This window comes from Chrysemys picta, chromosome 3, assembly GCF_011386835.1.
Source record: "Chrysemys picta bellii isolate R12L10 chromosome 3, ASM1138683v2, whole genome shotgun sequence".
Taxonomy (NCBI): Eukaryota; Metazoa; Chordata; order Testudines; family Emydidae; genus Chrysemys; species Chrysemys picta.
The window spans coordinates 157,372,895-157,389,919 of NC_088793.1; the positions used below are offsets into that span (position 1 = coordinate 157,372,895).

A 17,025-nucleotide genomic window follows, 5' to 3' on the forward strand; every position below is an offset into this window, starting at 1 on the left:
TAAATATCCCGTGGGGCCTCAACACTACATCAGCCGCAAGAAGAAAAAGCTCCCGGTTCACCAATACCGACTGGGTGGAAGATTTCAGTCCGACACAGGCGGCTGCCTTGTAGCTCCGAGGGCGCAAAGGCTGCAGAGGGAGCAAAGCAAAAGCAGCAGCTGCTGTACCCTTCTCTGCTGCCCGGGCCCAGGAGGACGCGACCCGCGGGCGGCCTCTTGTGGCTACCCCACAGCTCCGCCCCGGCGGACCCGCCCTTCTTTATCGGTCTTCTCCAGACCTGCCCCTCCCGCTGCGACCCACGAGCAGCGCCCCTTCCAGCCACGTGACGGGTGCCCAGCTTCCGGGTTGGCTTCCTGCGTCATCAGCGTGCGCTGTGCCCGCTGCCTGCCCTGCGGCGCTTCCTGTCTCGGCTAGGCCGGAGCTGCTGAGCGGGGGAAGATGGCGCTGCTGGTGCGGGACCCGGACGCTTCTCGAGCGCAGCTAGTGCCGCTGCCCCCCGGGGGCGGGTCGGTGCGGGACTGGCTCCGCATTCGCTGCCGGGCACAGGTAGGAGCGGGAGGGGAGCTGGGGGCGGCCCTGCCCCTATTGGGGGTGTCCCTGCTCTGGGGGCCAGGTGCCACCCGCCCACTGGGGGTGGGGAGGCAGCTGGGGGAGTCCCCCCGGCGCTTTGGGGGCAGGCAGGGGCTGCCCCGCGGGAGGGGGCGCGGAGGAAGGTGATGTTGAGTTGGTCCCTAAGGACTGTTGTCCTCAGAACCTGGGCGCTGTCCCTGCCCGTGTCTTGGGCCTGCTCATGGATCTTTCTCTTCGCTACAAAACCTGCCCGTGTGTGTCTGTGGGGACTAGGTTCTAGTGTCCTGCTACTGGAGAGTTTGCTTTTGTTTGACAAACTAGAAAATCTCTTTACCAGCAAAGACGTGAGCTTGAAGACCTGTCCCTCCCCCTCTAAATCTTCAGTAATTGAGGCGGTCACTGAAATATCAATAGTCCCCATACTTGCAGCTTCTTGGGCTGTTTCAGGATCTCACTGACACTTAAACTATAATAGAGGAGACCCTGGTTTGGGGTCTTAGCAAATAAATTACCTGATTCTTTAAAAAATCTAGTAGGGTCCTGTTGATTATTATGTTTTTCTTAATATGTACAAAACAATAACTTGTTAATATGTACAAAACAATAAATGCAGTAGCATTTAGAGGCCCCAGCTGAGATTGATGCCCCTTTGTGCCAGATATTGTACAAATGCATAATAAGAGCAATCTTCTTTCTCTTAAGAGCATGCAATCTAAATAGCAAGAGAGATGAGGGAAAGATGAGGAACTGAGACACAAGAGATATTATGTAATGTGCTTAAAGTCACACAGGAAATCTGTGGCAGAGTAAAGAACTGAGCCCAGATTTCCTGAGTTCACATCTGGTGTCATAAACATAAGAACATTATTTCTCTCAATTACAAATGATGGTCTGCTATAGCCAAAGGCTACCTTCTTAAAAAAATCCAGTTTTGTATCCTCTTCCACCTTCACAGCCTTAGGGAGAACAGCCAGGCTCGCACTCCCAACATCTGCAGGTGACAGCAGTGAAATCTTTCACTCTTTCTGGCCAACTGCATCAGACATGCTCTGCCCACTTGCCATACAGGGAGCCAGGAATCTCTGATCTTTTCTTCCTACTATTACTGGAGGAGTTAACACTGCACTAGACAAACTTCGACATCCTGGGGTTGTGGGTATCTTCTTTCTTTCCTCTAATTGCCCTAGATGAGTGGAGGAAGAGGAGGTGCTTATTTTATTTTTTGGCTAATACAAAGCTTAAGCACCTCTAGTAAGTGATATAAAGTGCATTTTAACAGTAGAATCCATTTGTAGGTGAATGTAAACTACTCTATAAGCACCTTTAACCTTCACTAATAACTTGAATTGAATATGTACAAAACAATAACCTTCACTAATAACTTGCACTTTGTACTTTAATTCCAGTTCATCAAGTGAGTTACCCATAACTTGATTTAAAAATGTATTTGTAATTTTTAAGATTATACATATTCAGTGAATGATTGGGAGTCTTAGAAAGCTTCTTCTTTGTTTTTAATTTCTTATTAAAAAGGAGGTAAAAAGTCTATTCTCCTTTTATTGTTTTAAAATGGATTACTCAGACTGATTAAAATCCGTTTTTATAGACAATGTTTTTGTTTCTAGGGCATTCCTGAGGACAGTTTCTATGTGAAATGTAATGGACGTCTGGTTAATACTGAAGACTTGCTACAGGATGGGGTTGTTTATAGTCTGGAGCCAAGACTTTGTGGTGGAAAAGGAGGTTAGTTGCTGATGCTGGATGGGGGACTGTCAAATTTTTAATGTATTAGGAATCTAGGGGTAAAATTTCAAAAGCTAAGGGATTTTCAGAAACTAAATTTCAATGAAAATCAACAGGAGTTAGGCTCCTCAGTCACTTTGATGTTTTTGAAAAGTTCACCCTAAACCCTGACCTATGGAGGTTCTTAGCTTATTTTAGTCTACAATAAACTTGTGAGTCAGAAAAATCCTTGAAAGCCAGAACTCCTTCATTCTAAGATTTCATGGCCATAAAGCTCATCACAGAATCTACTACTTGCCCTGCAGTCCTGCTCCAGAATTCAAGCTTTCATTTAAAAAAAAATTCTAACCTTTATGAACATAAAAATGTGAAGTGAGTGTAACTGATGCAGTGTTCGTTTCCTGGGTCTGCAGTGCAAACAATCTGAAATTGTACCTGTGAAACCTAAACTTGACCATTTAAATGTCAAAATAAACTGTTTCTGTTAAAGTAATTATCAGTGAAAGATTCAACTATAATGTGTTTATCGCACAAACTCAAATTGCCTCCCACCCAGTTAAGTTTCAAAAGACTCAGCTGCCCGAACAACCCATTTCCCTCTCAATAACTGCATTAAATATATTCTGTATCATCACTACAAAGATATGCACCGCTCTGAAACACTGAAATGTAGGCGCATTATAAAACTGAATTTAATAACAAAGTTAAGCAGGTTACTGGACTAATTATATTTTCATATTTGATAGATAAATGCATTCATTGTAAAAGGTTCAGTAAAGTTCCCCAGCATTTCCTATCTGCAGGCCACAGAAATCAAGGGGGCTTCCTTTAGAATTCCAGTCCAGCTTGCTACACCTTGTTTATAGAATTAGGCAGAATGAAAGTAAATAGTGCTTCTGTGACTGGCTGCTGGTATCTGTTTATAACTTCCAAATACCCACTGTCATGCCTGCCAGCATCTACTCTACTGTGACAATCCAGCATGCATCATTCTGTGATGTCACAGTTGCCATTGGAGCCCTGCTGGGCCTAGTCAACTAAATAGTATTTTTCAAAATCATACCGTTGGCCTTGTCAAGTACTTCTGTTGTTTGAGTTTTAAAATGAAAATGTGGGGTAAAACAAGGCACTCAGCCTCTGAAGACCTGCTTAATGGTCCCTTTGGGCTCAAAATCAGACAGTCACAGAGAAACTGAAAAGTTTATGATAGGGCTTGGGAGCCATTGACTTCAAATAGGAGCAGAATTGGGCCTAGGTTTAGAAAATAGCTTTTTTTTTTTTTTAAGAATATAAAATCCAACGAAACCTGTAATAAGCAACTTCCTCACAAGTGTCTGCTTGGAATCAGCTTTGCAAAATTCTATTTACCTATGGCAATAGTTTGTTTTAATAGGGGAGTGAATAGGTGACTCTCTTATTGTATGGGTAGATGCCTGGCCTGGTAAATTTCCATGGCATTTTTTTCAAGGCTACTTTAAAGGATCTTCAAGGATTCTAGTACAGTTTTGTTCAACTTATAGTTAAAGAATAGTGTAATAAATGGCACTTACGTAGTACTTTAAAGCTCTGCACTGACATTAATCCTCACTGTGTTTCTTCACGGTAGTTAGGTAAGTATTATCCGTAACTGGTGAGGGGGTGGGATTGAGACAGAAGTTAAGTGACATGACAAGAGCAAGTCAGTGGCAGAGGTGTAAGTAGAACTCTAACATTACTGGGTCTCCACCAGACCACATTGCTTTATGTGACTACCTCTCTTGGGCAATTATTTTTTGTTGGCACTCTGCAAAATCCAGGCAATAGTCTACAAAAATCATTTCCCAGCCCCTGTGCAGGTGTCCTCAGTATATGGGGGTCATGATAATGGTCCCATTGGGAGATCCTGGATAGAGGGGAGGGGAGGCTCAAGTATTCGTGATATGGAAAAGATTGAGAACCAATGTGCTAGAGGACTCCAGTAGCCTGTAGTATCAGGAATACATATTCTAGGGATATCAGTAGCTCAGGAATCCAGTTGGCATGACTTGAGGAGAGCTAAAATTAAAAGATAGTTTAAACTTAGTTATACCTGGAATGCCTCTCTTTGACTTGATGTTTGAGACATTCAGCTCAATAATATAATTTATCACATTGTATCCGTTAAATATTTACAGCTCATCTTTGGCCTCAGTTATTCTGAGAGAAAGCAAGTCACTAAACTTTCAGTATCTCTTTCTTCACCAATGGTGGGACTAACAAGATTTTTTTCTCTGGTATATTATGTCTCATTACCTTGATCTTTATTACTGGGGTGTGGGGAGGAAGGGGAATAGCTATTTTTAAAAACTGTAATGGTCCTGATCCTGTAGATCTCTCTATCACAGCTTTGTAGCTGACTTCTGGTAACTTTCAGGTTTTGGATCTATGCTCCGAGCACTTGGTGCTCAAATTGAAAAGACAACGAATCGAGAGGCTTGCCGAGATCTTAGTGGAAGGAGACTACGCGACGTTAACCACGAAAAAGCGTGAGGCATTTACTTTCTCAGAAATATCATTATAAAATACAATGACCTATCTTTCATTGTTAGAAGAGGTCAAACGAGAGGCTGTTATAGTCAGAATAATGAAACTTTATGGATATTAGAAGGAGCTTTTAGCTCGTTGAAACCCTTAGTACAATATGGATAGAAGCCAGGAGGAGTCAACTGTCTGCTTGAAGAGTATATAGCTAGTGTAAATTAAAGGTGACCATACTGCAACCTGTTTGTGACATGCTTGTCTGCACCTCTTGAAAGTGTTTCTCAGGGGGTAGAAGTATGTTCTCACGCAAAAGAAAAAATATAGAATCCTCAAAGCACACTACCCTGTAGCTGCAGGCCAGGGAGCTATGGAGCCCATCAATAGTCTATCTTGCATAAATAAACATTTCTCCCTCCTGTAGTGAAATTTCCTTCAGTTGCTGCAGGGTGCATCTTTTTTTATGACTAACTCACTTAGTTCCTGTCCTCTTCCTTTTTCTGTCCCCATCAGTGGGTGAAAGTGTTCTGTAACTGCAGAGCAATAATCATTGTTAGATTAAAATGACCAAATGGTTCCTATTTCCTGGACCTTTTTTTCTCTGCAGAATGGCCGAGTGGGTGAAGCAGCAAGCAGAGCGAGAAGCAGAAAAAGAACAAAGACGCCTGGAAAGGCTGCAGCGTAAACTTGCAGAACCAAAGCACTTTTTCACTAATCCAGACTACCAGCAACAGTGTCATGAGATGGCTGAGCGGCTAGAGGATTCAGTCCTTAAAGGTACTACTGAGCACTTGGAATGACTCCTTAAAATAACCGCTATCAGTCAACATAGGGCTGTTTTCAATCATATCTTAATTCAAACAGCCATATTTTACTAACACTATTTGAGAAATTGTTACTGACCTTAAATATTGTGGGCTACATCTCACTATTTCATCTGGGTGAAATAGAACAAATTTGACTTCTAATTAGGCCTGTGAAGTGATTAAAAATATTAATCGCACGATTAAAACAATAATAGAATATCATTTATTTAAATATTTTTGGATGTTTTCTACATTTTTAAATATTGATTTCAGTTACAACACAGAATAGAAAGTGTACAGCGCTGTCTTTGTTTATTTTTATTACAAATTTTTGCAATGTAAAAAACAAAAGAAATAGTATTTTTTACCTAATACAAGTACTGTAGCGCAATCTCTTTATTGTGAAAGTTGAACTTACAAATGTAGAATTATGTTAAAAAAAAAAAGTAAAACTTTAGAGCCTACATGTCCAATCAGTCCTACTTCTTGTTCAGCCAATCGCTCAGACAAACAAGTTTGTTTACATTTGCAGAAAGTAATGCTGCCTGCTTCTTGTTTACAATGTCACCAGAAAGTGAGAACAGGTTTTTGCATGTCATTGTTGTAGCCGACATCACAAGATATTTACGTGCCAGATGCGCTAAAGATCCATATGTCCCTTGTTGCTTCAACCACCATTCCAGTGGACATGCGTCCATGCCGATGACTGGTTCTGCTCGATAACAATCCAAAGCAGAGCGGACCGACGCTTGTTCATTTTCATCATCTGAGTCAGATGCTACCAGCAGAAGGTTGATTTTCTTTTTTGATGGTTTGGGTTCTGTAGTTTCCGCATCAGAGTGTTGATCTTTTAAGACTTCTGAAAGCATGCTCCACACCCCGTCCCTCACAGATTTTGGAAGACGCTTCAGATTCTTAAATCTTGGATCGAGTGCTGTAGCTATCTTTAGAAATTTCCAATTGGTATCTTCTTTGCATTTTGTCAAATTGTCAAATTTGCAGTTAGTGTTCTTAAAACGAACATGTGTGGGTCATCATCCAAGACTGCTATAATATGAAATATATGGCAGAATGAGGGTAGAACAGAGCAGGAGACATACAATTCTCCCCCAAGGAGTTGTCACAAATTTAATTAACGCATTATTTTTTTAACAAGCTTGATCAGCATGTCCTCTGGAACGATGGCTGAAGCATGAAGAGGCATATGAATCTTTAGTGCATCTGGCACATAAATATCTTGCAACGCCAGTTTCAAAAGTGCCATGTGAACGCCTGTTCTCACTTTCAGGTGACATTGTAATTAAGAAGTGGGCAGCATTCTCTCCCATAAATGTAAACAAACTTGTTTCTCTTAATGATTGGCTGAAAAGAAGTAGGACTGAGTGGACTTGTAGGCTCTAACGTTTTACATTGTGTTGTGTTTGAGTGCAGTTATGTAACCAAAAAACCTACATTTGTAAGTTGCACTTCCACGATAAAGAGATTGCACTACAGTACTTGTATGAGGTGAATTGAAAAATATTTTTTTATCATTTTTACAGAGCAAATATTATAAAAAATAATATAAAGTGAGCACTGTATGTTTTGTATTCTGTATTATTGAAATAGATATATTTGAAAATGTATAGAAACATCCAAAAATATTTAATAAATTTCAATTGGTATTCTATAGTTTAATAGTGCAATTTTAATCACAATTAATTTTTTTGAGTTAATCACGTGAGTTAACTGCGATTAATCGACAGCCCTACTTCTAATGAAAACCAATGGAATTAGGTTTTCCTCCTTTGAATAAAATTAATTGGAATATTACACAAAAGTTGCAACACAGATACAAATGATATATCATTTTACACCAATGTAATCTACAGGTAGGCTACATGAGTCCCAGGTTAGCAGCAGTGCCATCAAGAACTCTCTGAAGATGCTGATATGATTCTTACTGCTAAGCTCCTATGTAAACTTTTTTGTAGTCAAAAGATCATAATTAACACATTTTATGGAGAGTTTAGAAATTGAATATAATTAAAATATCTGGATTACACAAGTGTCTTTTACAGTTACTTTGTTTAGCCACTGATTGTTACTCTGTTGGGAGGTTCAGCAGGGGCACAAGATACCTTTTCACCTCAGAAGGGCTCTCTCCAGTACAGGGTTGACTCTCTACTCCTGTGGGGAAGCTTTTGCTGCTGCTGCCCACACTTATGCCTGTTCTGAGTTTATGTGGAAGACTTAATTCTCCAGGGCTCTCAATCCAGCACCTTCCACGAATACTAAAGAAAGACCTCTCACATATTTATGGAAAGTAACTAGAAGCATAGAGTTCTCCTTGAGCAGCTATTTGGAGCTTTAAAATCTTCTTATATGGACTTGGTAATCACATAATAACCTAATAGAGTAGAATAAATCTGCAAAGGTACTAAACTTTTAACTTTGCTTTGAAGGAATGCAGGCCTCTTCCAGTAAGATGGTGTCTCCAGAAACCAGTGATTGTCGGAAGCGCCCAAACGAGTCTGAAAAGAGTGGAGCAAAATTTGGGAAAAGACAATGTTTTTGGTAAGTGTTATGGCTTGAACAAACTTTGTAAAGAATAAGAAAAGCAATAGATAATTACCAAGGGGAAATGATCACTTTTTGTACCACTGGTACAGATTTAAAAATAAAATTAAAATACTATTTTAACTAATCACCAGTAAAAGTCAGACAGCTGAGCACTCCCCAGAACAGTGCTACCGCCATTCTACAGGCACCAAGGAAATCTAATCTGAAGGAGCTTTGACCCCTCTCGTCTTTCCCTCACACAGTTGCGCCTCACTTCGCATCGTCCCGGTTAACATTGTTTCGTCGATGATCTATTAGAGAACATACTCATTTAAAGTTGCGCTATGTTTGCTTATAACGTTGTTTAGCCCTGGGGACTTGGAACCAGGATGGGCTGGCAGCCGCCCCCCCCCCCCCATCAGCTCCCCTTCAACACCACCCAGTACCTCCCAACTGCTGTTGGCCCCGCGGATCAGCAACTCCCCCTTCCTCCCCGCGCCTGCTGCCTGCAGCAATCAGCTGTTTCCTGGCGTTCAGGAGCCTCTGGGGGAGAGCGGGAAGGAGCGAAGATGCGGCACGCAGCCTCCCCCCTCCCGCCTGCAGCAATCAGCTTTTTCACGGCATTCAGGAGGCTGGGGGGACGAGGGAGGAGCGAGGACACGGCATGCTCGGGGTAGGGAGGGGATGGAGCAGGGGCAGGAAGAGGCGGGGCAGGTATAGAGTGAGGATGGGAATAGGCGGGGTAGGGGCTTTGGGGCAAGGGGTGGAGTGGGGGCAGGCCTGGGGTTGAGCACCCCCGGCACTTTGGAAAGAACAGCAAAAGGAGCAGCCAGACGATTCACCCTCTGACTCCACCACCTCAACCAAGCTTCACAATCATCATTGCTTAGTACAGTATTACATTGTTTGTTTAAAATTATTTAAAACTTGTACTGTATATGTATGTCTTTTGTCTGTGGAACCTAAGCCACACACCCCTCCCATCCCCCCCGTTTACATTAATTCTTATGGGGAAATTGGATTCGCTTAACATGATTTTGCTTAAAGTTGCGTTTTTCAGAAACATAACTACAATGTTAAGCGAGGAGTTACCGTACTACTTCATGCCCTCATGCCTTCTGCTGCCCTTCCCTCATCAGTATTCATCTGGATAATTAAACTAGACTCAACCTTTCCTACCTTATGTAACTTGAAGACTTTTTTGACCCCTCTAATCTTCTCACACTCCAGTTTGTTCATCTTTCATAGAGAAAACAGTGGGAGAATCATAAATTGTTCTGTTCTTTTAACAAAATGAGTTTTTGAATTCCATTATTTAAAATGATGAACTAGAATGGTTAGGCATAGTAAAGATGCTCGTGTGGCTAAAGGTCTGCCATGTGGCAGTAGTAGATTTGGCTCATTCTTTACTAGGAGTGCTTCAGAAAGTATATCTGGCGCCTGAGGGAGTGCTTGGAGTTATGTACAGTAACAGTGACTTCTACCCTTTTGAGTGCAGGAATTAAATTGGCTGGAGACAATCTAGTCTAGTCCTCCTTTGCTAGGCTAGTACACAGGGGCGGCTCTATGTATTTTGCCGCCCCAAGCACAGCAGTGAGGCAGGCTTTGGCGGCATGCCTGTGGGAGGTCCGCTGGAAATGCGGATTCGGCCGCATGCCTGCGGGAGGTCTGCCGGTCCCGTGCCTTTGGCGTACCCACTGCCGAATTGCCACTGAAGCCACGGGACCGGCGGACCTCCCACAGGCATGCCACCGAAGGCAGCCTGACTGCCGCCCTCACAGTGACCGGCAGGCCGCCCCCCCACGGCTTGTCGCCCCAGGCACACGCTTGGTGCGCTGGTGCCTGGAGCCGTCCCTGCTAGTACAGTGAGCTCTTTAGTGCACGTGAAGGGGAAAGTGACTCTTTTAATTTAAATTTTTTAACTAGTGTTGTTTGTGACAGGATGGGTGTGGAAGGACTGGCGGATCCTGAGAGCTCCAGTGATGGTGATAGTGAAGATGATTCTCCTAGCATGGCAGAAGGTAGTTGGCAATCAACTGTCAGCCATGTTGAAAAGACTGAACTCGCAAGTGAGTGGCCCAGTAGCTCAGAAGATTCCATCGGATGCAGTTCAGCCTCCAATGCTACTGAGAAATCGCAGGAACAACCTGAAGATCTTGGAAAAGATCTACCAGAGGAGGTGCCTGCAGGTGGTCAGACTGAAACTCCAGCAGCTGATGAAAAAAATGAAGCAGCGAAGACCCTGAAGGATGGGGAGCAAGAAACTGTTTCAGCTACTCAGCAGGAAACAAACCAGTTGCAGAGCACAGTAAGCAGTACTAAATTTGAATATCTAGAGATGGACCTCTTGCTGCTTTTTCCTCTCTGCCCATCATGTATCTTTGAACCACTTTTTCTATCATCCAGTTAGTGAATGACCTACCTAACAGACATAAAGGGACCTGGCCAAAGTAGTTGGGTCTAAAAATTAACTTGCCTTGATGGTTCTCATGATAATTCGTATTTCTAAAGAATGCTCACTCTGGGCTCTCAATAGGTCCTTATAGCAGCTCAAAACAATTCCCAAATCACTGCATATACTACTTTAAAACAAATTGGGTTAGATATGCTAGATCAGGGGTCTCAAACACGCAGCCCGTGGAGTTATTTACTGCGGCTCGCCAAGCTCCCTGTGCGCCCCTCCTACCCCCGGAGTTATTTCCTGCGGCTTCCAAGCTCCCCTCACCCACCGCCCCCCCTTCCCCTCCAGCGCGCCACTTCTCTGCTCCTCTGCCTACTTCCAGGCGCTTCCCGCTGCCAAACAGCTGTTTGGCGGCACTTAGTGCTTTCCTGGAGGGGGAGGAGGAGGAGCAGGGAGCTGCACGCTCAGGGGAGGAGGCAGGGCAGGGGCAGGAGTTGGGGTGGGGACTTGGGGGAAGGGGTTGGAAGGGGCAGGGCAGGGGTGGGGCCTCATGGAAGGGGTGGAGTGGGGGCGGGGGAAGTGGCTTTTGTACCTTTATATGATGTGGCCCTTGGGCCAATGTACTAGTCCTCATGTGGCCCTCGTGGTGATTTGATTTTGAGATCCCTGTGCTAGATCCTCTTATAATCTGTATGCAAGAGTCTTGTTCTGCAATCAGAGGCAAGGATCAAAGAGACCAGAATTCTTGAGGCAAGAATTCCAATATGATAAATTGTCAAATCAGTTTTTTGGCTTACTGGAATGTGTTCCTTGGCTCTTGGGAAATGTAGGATATTTAGAAAAGAAACTTTTTCTTCTCTAAACTACTCCACATATAAGTAGCCTGGGCTCTTTTAATTGAGGAGTGACTACACTGGACTGTCATCAGGGAAGCACAATAAACACAAACTGAACAATGCATCTCTGTTGCTATTGTAAATAGATCTAGAAGAGATCCAGAATATATCAAACAAAAATCCTGTTAACTGCTATTATGTTTGTTTAGAATACACTTATCTGTCAGAAGGGGTTTGCCTCTAAACATCTGAGTATGGATGTGTATAGTGGGCTTTGGTTTGCCTTTTGTATGACTATTCATTCAGTAGAAGTATTCATAAAAAACCTACTAGTGCACCTGGGCTCCTGCAGGGGATGGTAACTAGAATGCTCCCTAAGTGGCTATATTGCCTCAGTATCATGTGGTCCATATATCTGTTGGTGAGGTGATGTAAAGTGATCATTATACTAGTGTCTTGAGGCCACTTAATTATCTTAAATACAATATTCCCCTGAAGCCATCACCTTCACTCAATTGAAAAATCCCACTGGTTAGGACAGGAGGAAGATCAATGAAAGATGCATCCTGCACTATGGACTAAATGTAGCCATGTACTAGCTCTAATGGAAACTAACCCCAGAGAGGGTCCTCCACTGACACCTATCACATGAGTTCCGCACTGGAACCAAAGCAGTAATGCCGCAGATTGTAACTGGAGTGATAGGTCATGGGGGAATGTTAATCTCTGAGATAGCCAAGTCCTAGCATCTTTAGGGCTCTCCCTGTCTCAGATATCTGTTCTCTCTGTCCTGAAGGGGTTAGGCACTCCTTGTGAGTGTCTTCCCTTCTCTCCCATAAGCGTAGTCAGAGATCATCCCCTTTGTGTGAAAAGTTCTTCCTCTGGGAAAATATTATCTACTTTGTAGGATGAAAGATTTTCCAGCTCACTGTATCAGGTTTGGTCACATCACCTGTAAGTGTAGGTTCACCTTAATATTCATCCTTGAAGGTCACCTAAGTTAGAAGTTAGTCACTTGGGTCTTATTTGGAGCAGACAAAAGCCAATTGACTAGTTCATCTATCTTGGTTTTCTCTTATATAAACACTTCAGTGTGGCGCTTGGACAAACCACCTTAGATGTGGCTGAGACTGCAGCTCTCATTCAGGCAATAAGATTTGGTTCCAGTATGTCTCTTAAGCCTAGTCAACACTAACCCCCACCCCCCCCCATTCGAACTAAGGTACGCAACTTCAGCTACGTGAATAACGTAGCTGAAGTCAACATACCTTAGTTCGAACTTACCGTGGTCCAGACGCGGCAGGCAGGCTCCCCCGTCGACTCCGCGTACTCCTCTTGCCGAGCAGGATTACCGGAGTCGACAGCAAGCACTTCTGGGTTCGATTTATCGCATCCAGACAAGACGCGATAAATCGAACCCAGAAGTTCGATTGCCTGCCGCCGAACCAGCGCGTAAATATAGACAAGCCCTTAGACAATAGCAGCTCCTGGGAGGTGGGAGCAAGGATGTGATGTGCCACAGTTGTTTACAAATCTTGGTGGAAGAGCAGATTTAAAGGAAATAATGAATCCATTATCTCAACAGTGGAGTAACCTGCTTACTCATATTTCCTTAATAGATGTGCAGTTCAGAGTCTTATGAAAGCTCATTCAGTCACATCACTGACATGGTATATTACTTTGTTGAATTTTTGTCAGCTACGTGAGAGGCCTGGATTAGCTTTCTAGCCAATGAAATCTCGATTTTCAGCCTTTGATTCCTGCAGAGTCTTTATTAGTCATAGTAATATGTTTGGACACATTCATTCCAAAAAGTTGAATCTTGACAGTTGGCAAGTAAGTGAACAAACATAATTGAATGAGGGAAAACCCACCACAAAATGTACTTCAGTTTTTAACAGGTGTAGTTCAGTTAACTGAAACTTTGTAGTATACACTTGAGTGCACAGTAGGAACCATCTTAAACTGGATATTTGCAACACATTTGCAGTGTTTTATCTTTCCCTCATTATTTGCAGCGTTCCCTCCTCTGAGAACAGGAAACTTCACCAATGGCATGGTAAATTCTTCTTGCAGTTGGCAAATATTATGATGGTGCCTGTTGCATTTTGTAAAAGTAGTGACTATAGTAATAAGACCTCATAACAACTCCACTCGGTGCTAAGACACAGCCAGGTGATATTTTTGTTTTTTGTATGTGCAGCTTGGCAGTGTGCGATACTGTACAGAATTGGACCCTGTTCTTAAGTAAACACTTACTGCTGGGTATTGGGCTGACAAATGAGTGGTCTCATTTCAGTCACTGGGACTGTTTATTATTAAGTCCCTTTTGTTAACTCCAGCATGATACTTCATAGACAGCACTATGCTTGTTAGTAAGTGGTGTAAGAGTTGTCCCACATTCCATATTCAGTTCAGCGGATACTAATAAATTGCATTGATTTGAATCTTCCTAGAAGCTGAAGATGCCGATTTTCTCCATCTAAGGCATGGTTTGTGTCAGCTATGCTATGCGTCAAGATAAGATGCACTCCTGGAGCTTTCCTCTTCCCTAAACACCTTTATAAAAAGAGAATATTTTGTCTGCAGTTCTTGTAACTTCAGGGTGGTTGCAATAGACATGTAGGCTGTCCCACCCTCTTTCCTGCTACTCATGGTGACTATTTCATCTGGGCTATATTCTGAATGCAGAAGGCTTGTAGCTTTATGTCCTGGGTAGTGGATGGCCTGTGCAACTGAAGGATAAGGCTGTTGAACTGCTAAGTGTTTAAAAATTCTCTGTTCATGGGATTATTTATCTTTCTTCCGAAGAACAAGAAGATAACAGGTCACTTGTTTTTATTTCAAGTTTGTTCAGCCCTCTCTCTTACAAACAGACTGTTAAACTCTGACCATTAATTTGGTCCATGGTATTTTGGCGGGATAACTTAGAAATATAGTTATCTGTAGATCACAAAAAGGAGCCTTAGATTACTGGAATTCAAGTTTAATTGTGAAAATATCCCACTTACTGTACATAGATGTTTAATTATATTGTCATACTTTGAAAGTGTTTGGGTGACTTCCAAATAAGCCTGGAGTAGTAGTCTTCTGTAAAATGAATTCTTGTTGGAGACCAAATGAGCATAAATCAAGAAGAGCATATTGTTAATCTGTTAAAACATTGAATTAATTGCATGTTCTCTCTGCAGGAGCCTACACGAATAGATTTGCTGGCATTCAACTCTGCTGCCGAGATGGAAGAGCTAGGATTAGAGAAGCTGAAGTTTGAACTGATGGCTCTGGGTCTGAAATGTGGAGGCACTTTACAGGAAAGAGCTGCAAGGCTTTTCTCAGTGAGAGGTCTGTCTAAAGACCAGATAGATCCGGTCCTGTTTGCAAAGCCCTCTAAAGGGAAAAAGAAATAAAATATATGCTGTTGTTAATCTCTGTTTATATTTGCACACTTCAGAAAAACAGCTTCTGTTCTGTTATCACTCTGTAACTTGCCACTTGCACTTGATGTGTTTAGATACTGATTTCCATTTTTAATGGTCTTAATAAAAGCATCAGTTGTTACCATAACACACAGAGTAAAGTGCATAGTAGTAAGTGCTGAGTATTAAAGAGAGTTAAAAATATAAACTGCTACATTAAATCATGTAATTAACAGCACACACAGTGTCCTGGGAGGTAGGAGGAAGTGATGCTCAGAAGAGAGTGCGCTTTCCAGAAATGGATGTTCAACACGGTCAGTACCCAATTAAGTAAAAGTCAAACTAACTGAGTTAATATAGGATTACTAATCTGCTTTAATCTCCAGTTAGCCCAGCTATACCCTTCAGATAGTGAAAATTTAGTTAAAACATGATTCAGCCTTGACAACTGAAGTCTGTCTTGAGGGAAAGGGAAAACTGTTGTATGGGTGACTTCAGATATGGATAAATACACTCTTTGTGAATTGGCTTGGTGGTGCTGTCAAGCGTTAGTATAACAGGCTAATACAAGTGAAAACATTGCTGTTTTGTATGTGATGACTTATTGGTGTAAATATGTTTTCTTCATATGAAAAGCAGTTTAATAAAGGAATCTTTATATATGAAGGTGTAGAAGAGACTCTGAATGGGGGAAAGGAGAAGACATCACTTAAATACTTTTGAAGTAAGTAATACACATGAAGGAGGCAAATTAATTGGAAGACAATGTGGAGCAATGGCTTGAAGCTTAATGAGACATCTTCCTAATAAAAGCAGCAGAGTATGTTCTCCAGGGAGCTGGATGAAGCACTCTTATTGTAGGCATTCTAAAGCATGTTTTATACCACAATAGTGGAGATGGCTGTCACGAGTGGTCCTACAAAGTTAGAGGCCACGTGTGGAAAGCCAAGGGCCATATGCTGCCTTGGATTCATGGGTGCAACTTCCATTGTCTTCAGTAGAGGTTTGTATAAAAAGAGTAGGATAGATTCCACAAGTGGTCTTTCTGCCTGTTGCTGCCTATGAAATATGTTCACCACCATTTTTATTTCACTTCGGCTTAAAGAGACAGTAGAAGCAAAGAAAAGATCCTTTATGCAATGGATTGTCAACCTGTGGAATTGCTGCATGAAATCACTAAGACTGCATGCAGGTATCTAATACAGAACTAGGTAATCTCGACTTCTAGCACTTACACTTTGATCACAGCTGCTGGTGATCCTGCAAGAAATCCACTTACAGCCTGAATATGAAAGTTTCTGTCCTCTGCAGGAATACACTTCTTGCATAACTACTTGCCAAGGCTGTTGTAACCTCTTTCCCAGAGTAATGTGTAGGTTACAATCCATTTTAGGAGCTCTGTTGCATTCGCTGCCACTTCCTTAATCCAAAATATAGTTGTATTGGCTAGAGGCAATACTATAGAAAATAAAATATAGAGCTGATTGTAAAGTATCAGCAAGAAACCCTGTACGTGATGGACACTCGAGTGATAGGCAGAGCATACAGATAGAAACTGCTCTTTGAAGATCAGCCTGATCTTCAAAAGTTCAGCATGGGAGAAGTCTCCAAGCTGAGTATGGTCCTGCTATGATGGGCATTTCCCAGTTGATGATTGTCTTAGATATGCTATGAATGCTTTCCCAGAAAGGTGAATCTTTCTAGCACAGTAGGCAATCTCATTAAGTGCTTCCTGTTCTTTGCAGAACCGTGGCTTTTAATTACAGAAACATGGGGCAATTGGGTGGATAGTGTAAGATAAGTGTCACTTATAAAATAAGGGAATACTGAATGTAGAGTGAGAGCAGTTGTCATACTATGTTTTGAAGCTAGGTAGTGCAACTTGGAGGGTGAAAACTTGACCATTTAGGTATATACAGTGTGTGTGTGTGTCTCTTTTATGCAGACACCATTTGAGTTCTTCACCTAGGGCAGCTCCTGTGTAGCTGGGGCTCTGAGGTGGTATGTGCTAAGGTGGTGGAGGTTTTCACTAGCATCCTGTCCCATCTTTATCCAGTGCAAATGGTTTAGATTTATCTTCAAATTAAGCAAAGAAGTTGATTTGCTTAATTTGACACATTTGAAAAATGGAAAGAGCAATTTCTTCTTTCCTTCCCTGAGACTAGGAGCAGTTTATTTGTACTAGGGTTTGCTTCAGAAGAAGGTGTAGTCGAGG

General features: G+C 42.3%; 1 protein-coding gene across 2 annotated transcripts; it reads left to right on the top strand.

Annotated features, from left to right (window-relative positions):
* Positions 1-407: 407 nt before the first annotated feature.
* SDE2 (SDE2 telomere maintenance homolog) lies at positions 408-15,476 on the top strand. Of its 2 annotated transcripts, none has more exons than XM_042848555.2 (7): positions 408-547; positions 2,197-2,314; positions 4,707-4,818; positions 5,418-5,587; positions 8,061-8,172; positions 10,084-10,465; positions 14,586-15,476. In XM_042848555.2, exons 1-7 carry the CDS (start codon positions 440-442, stop codon positions 14,799-14,801), a joined length of 1,218 nt encoding a protein of 405 aa, XP_042704489.2. In that variant the 5' UTR covers positions 408-439; the 3' UTR covers positions 14,802-15,476. The 2 variants fall into 2 exon arrangements, with proteins under 2 accessions (XP_042704489.2, XP_005289631.2); XM_005289574.5 differs by having other exon boundaries at positions 10,099-10,465.
* Positions 15,477-17,025: the final 1,549 nt, after the last annotated feature.

Bases quoted from the DNA above. Each gene is read 5' to 3' on its own strand.
- SDE2 (XM_042848555.2), top strand. From the start codon at position 440: ATGGCGCTGCTGGTGCGGGACCCGGACGCTTCTCGAGCGCAGCTAGTG. The intron at 2,315-4,706 runs GTTAGTTGCTGA...GGTAACTTTCAG, and splicing joins ACTTTGTGGTGGAAAAGGAG to GTTTTGGATCTATGCTCCGA. The intron at 8,173-10,083 runs GTAAGTGTTATG...TTTTTTAACTAG, and splicing joins GGGAAAAGACAATGTTTTTG to TGTTGTTTGTGACAGGATGG.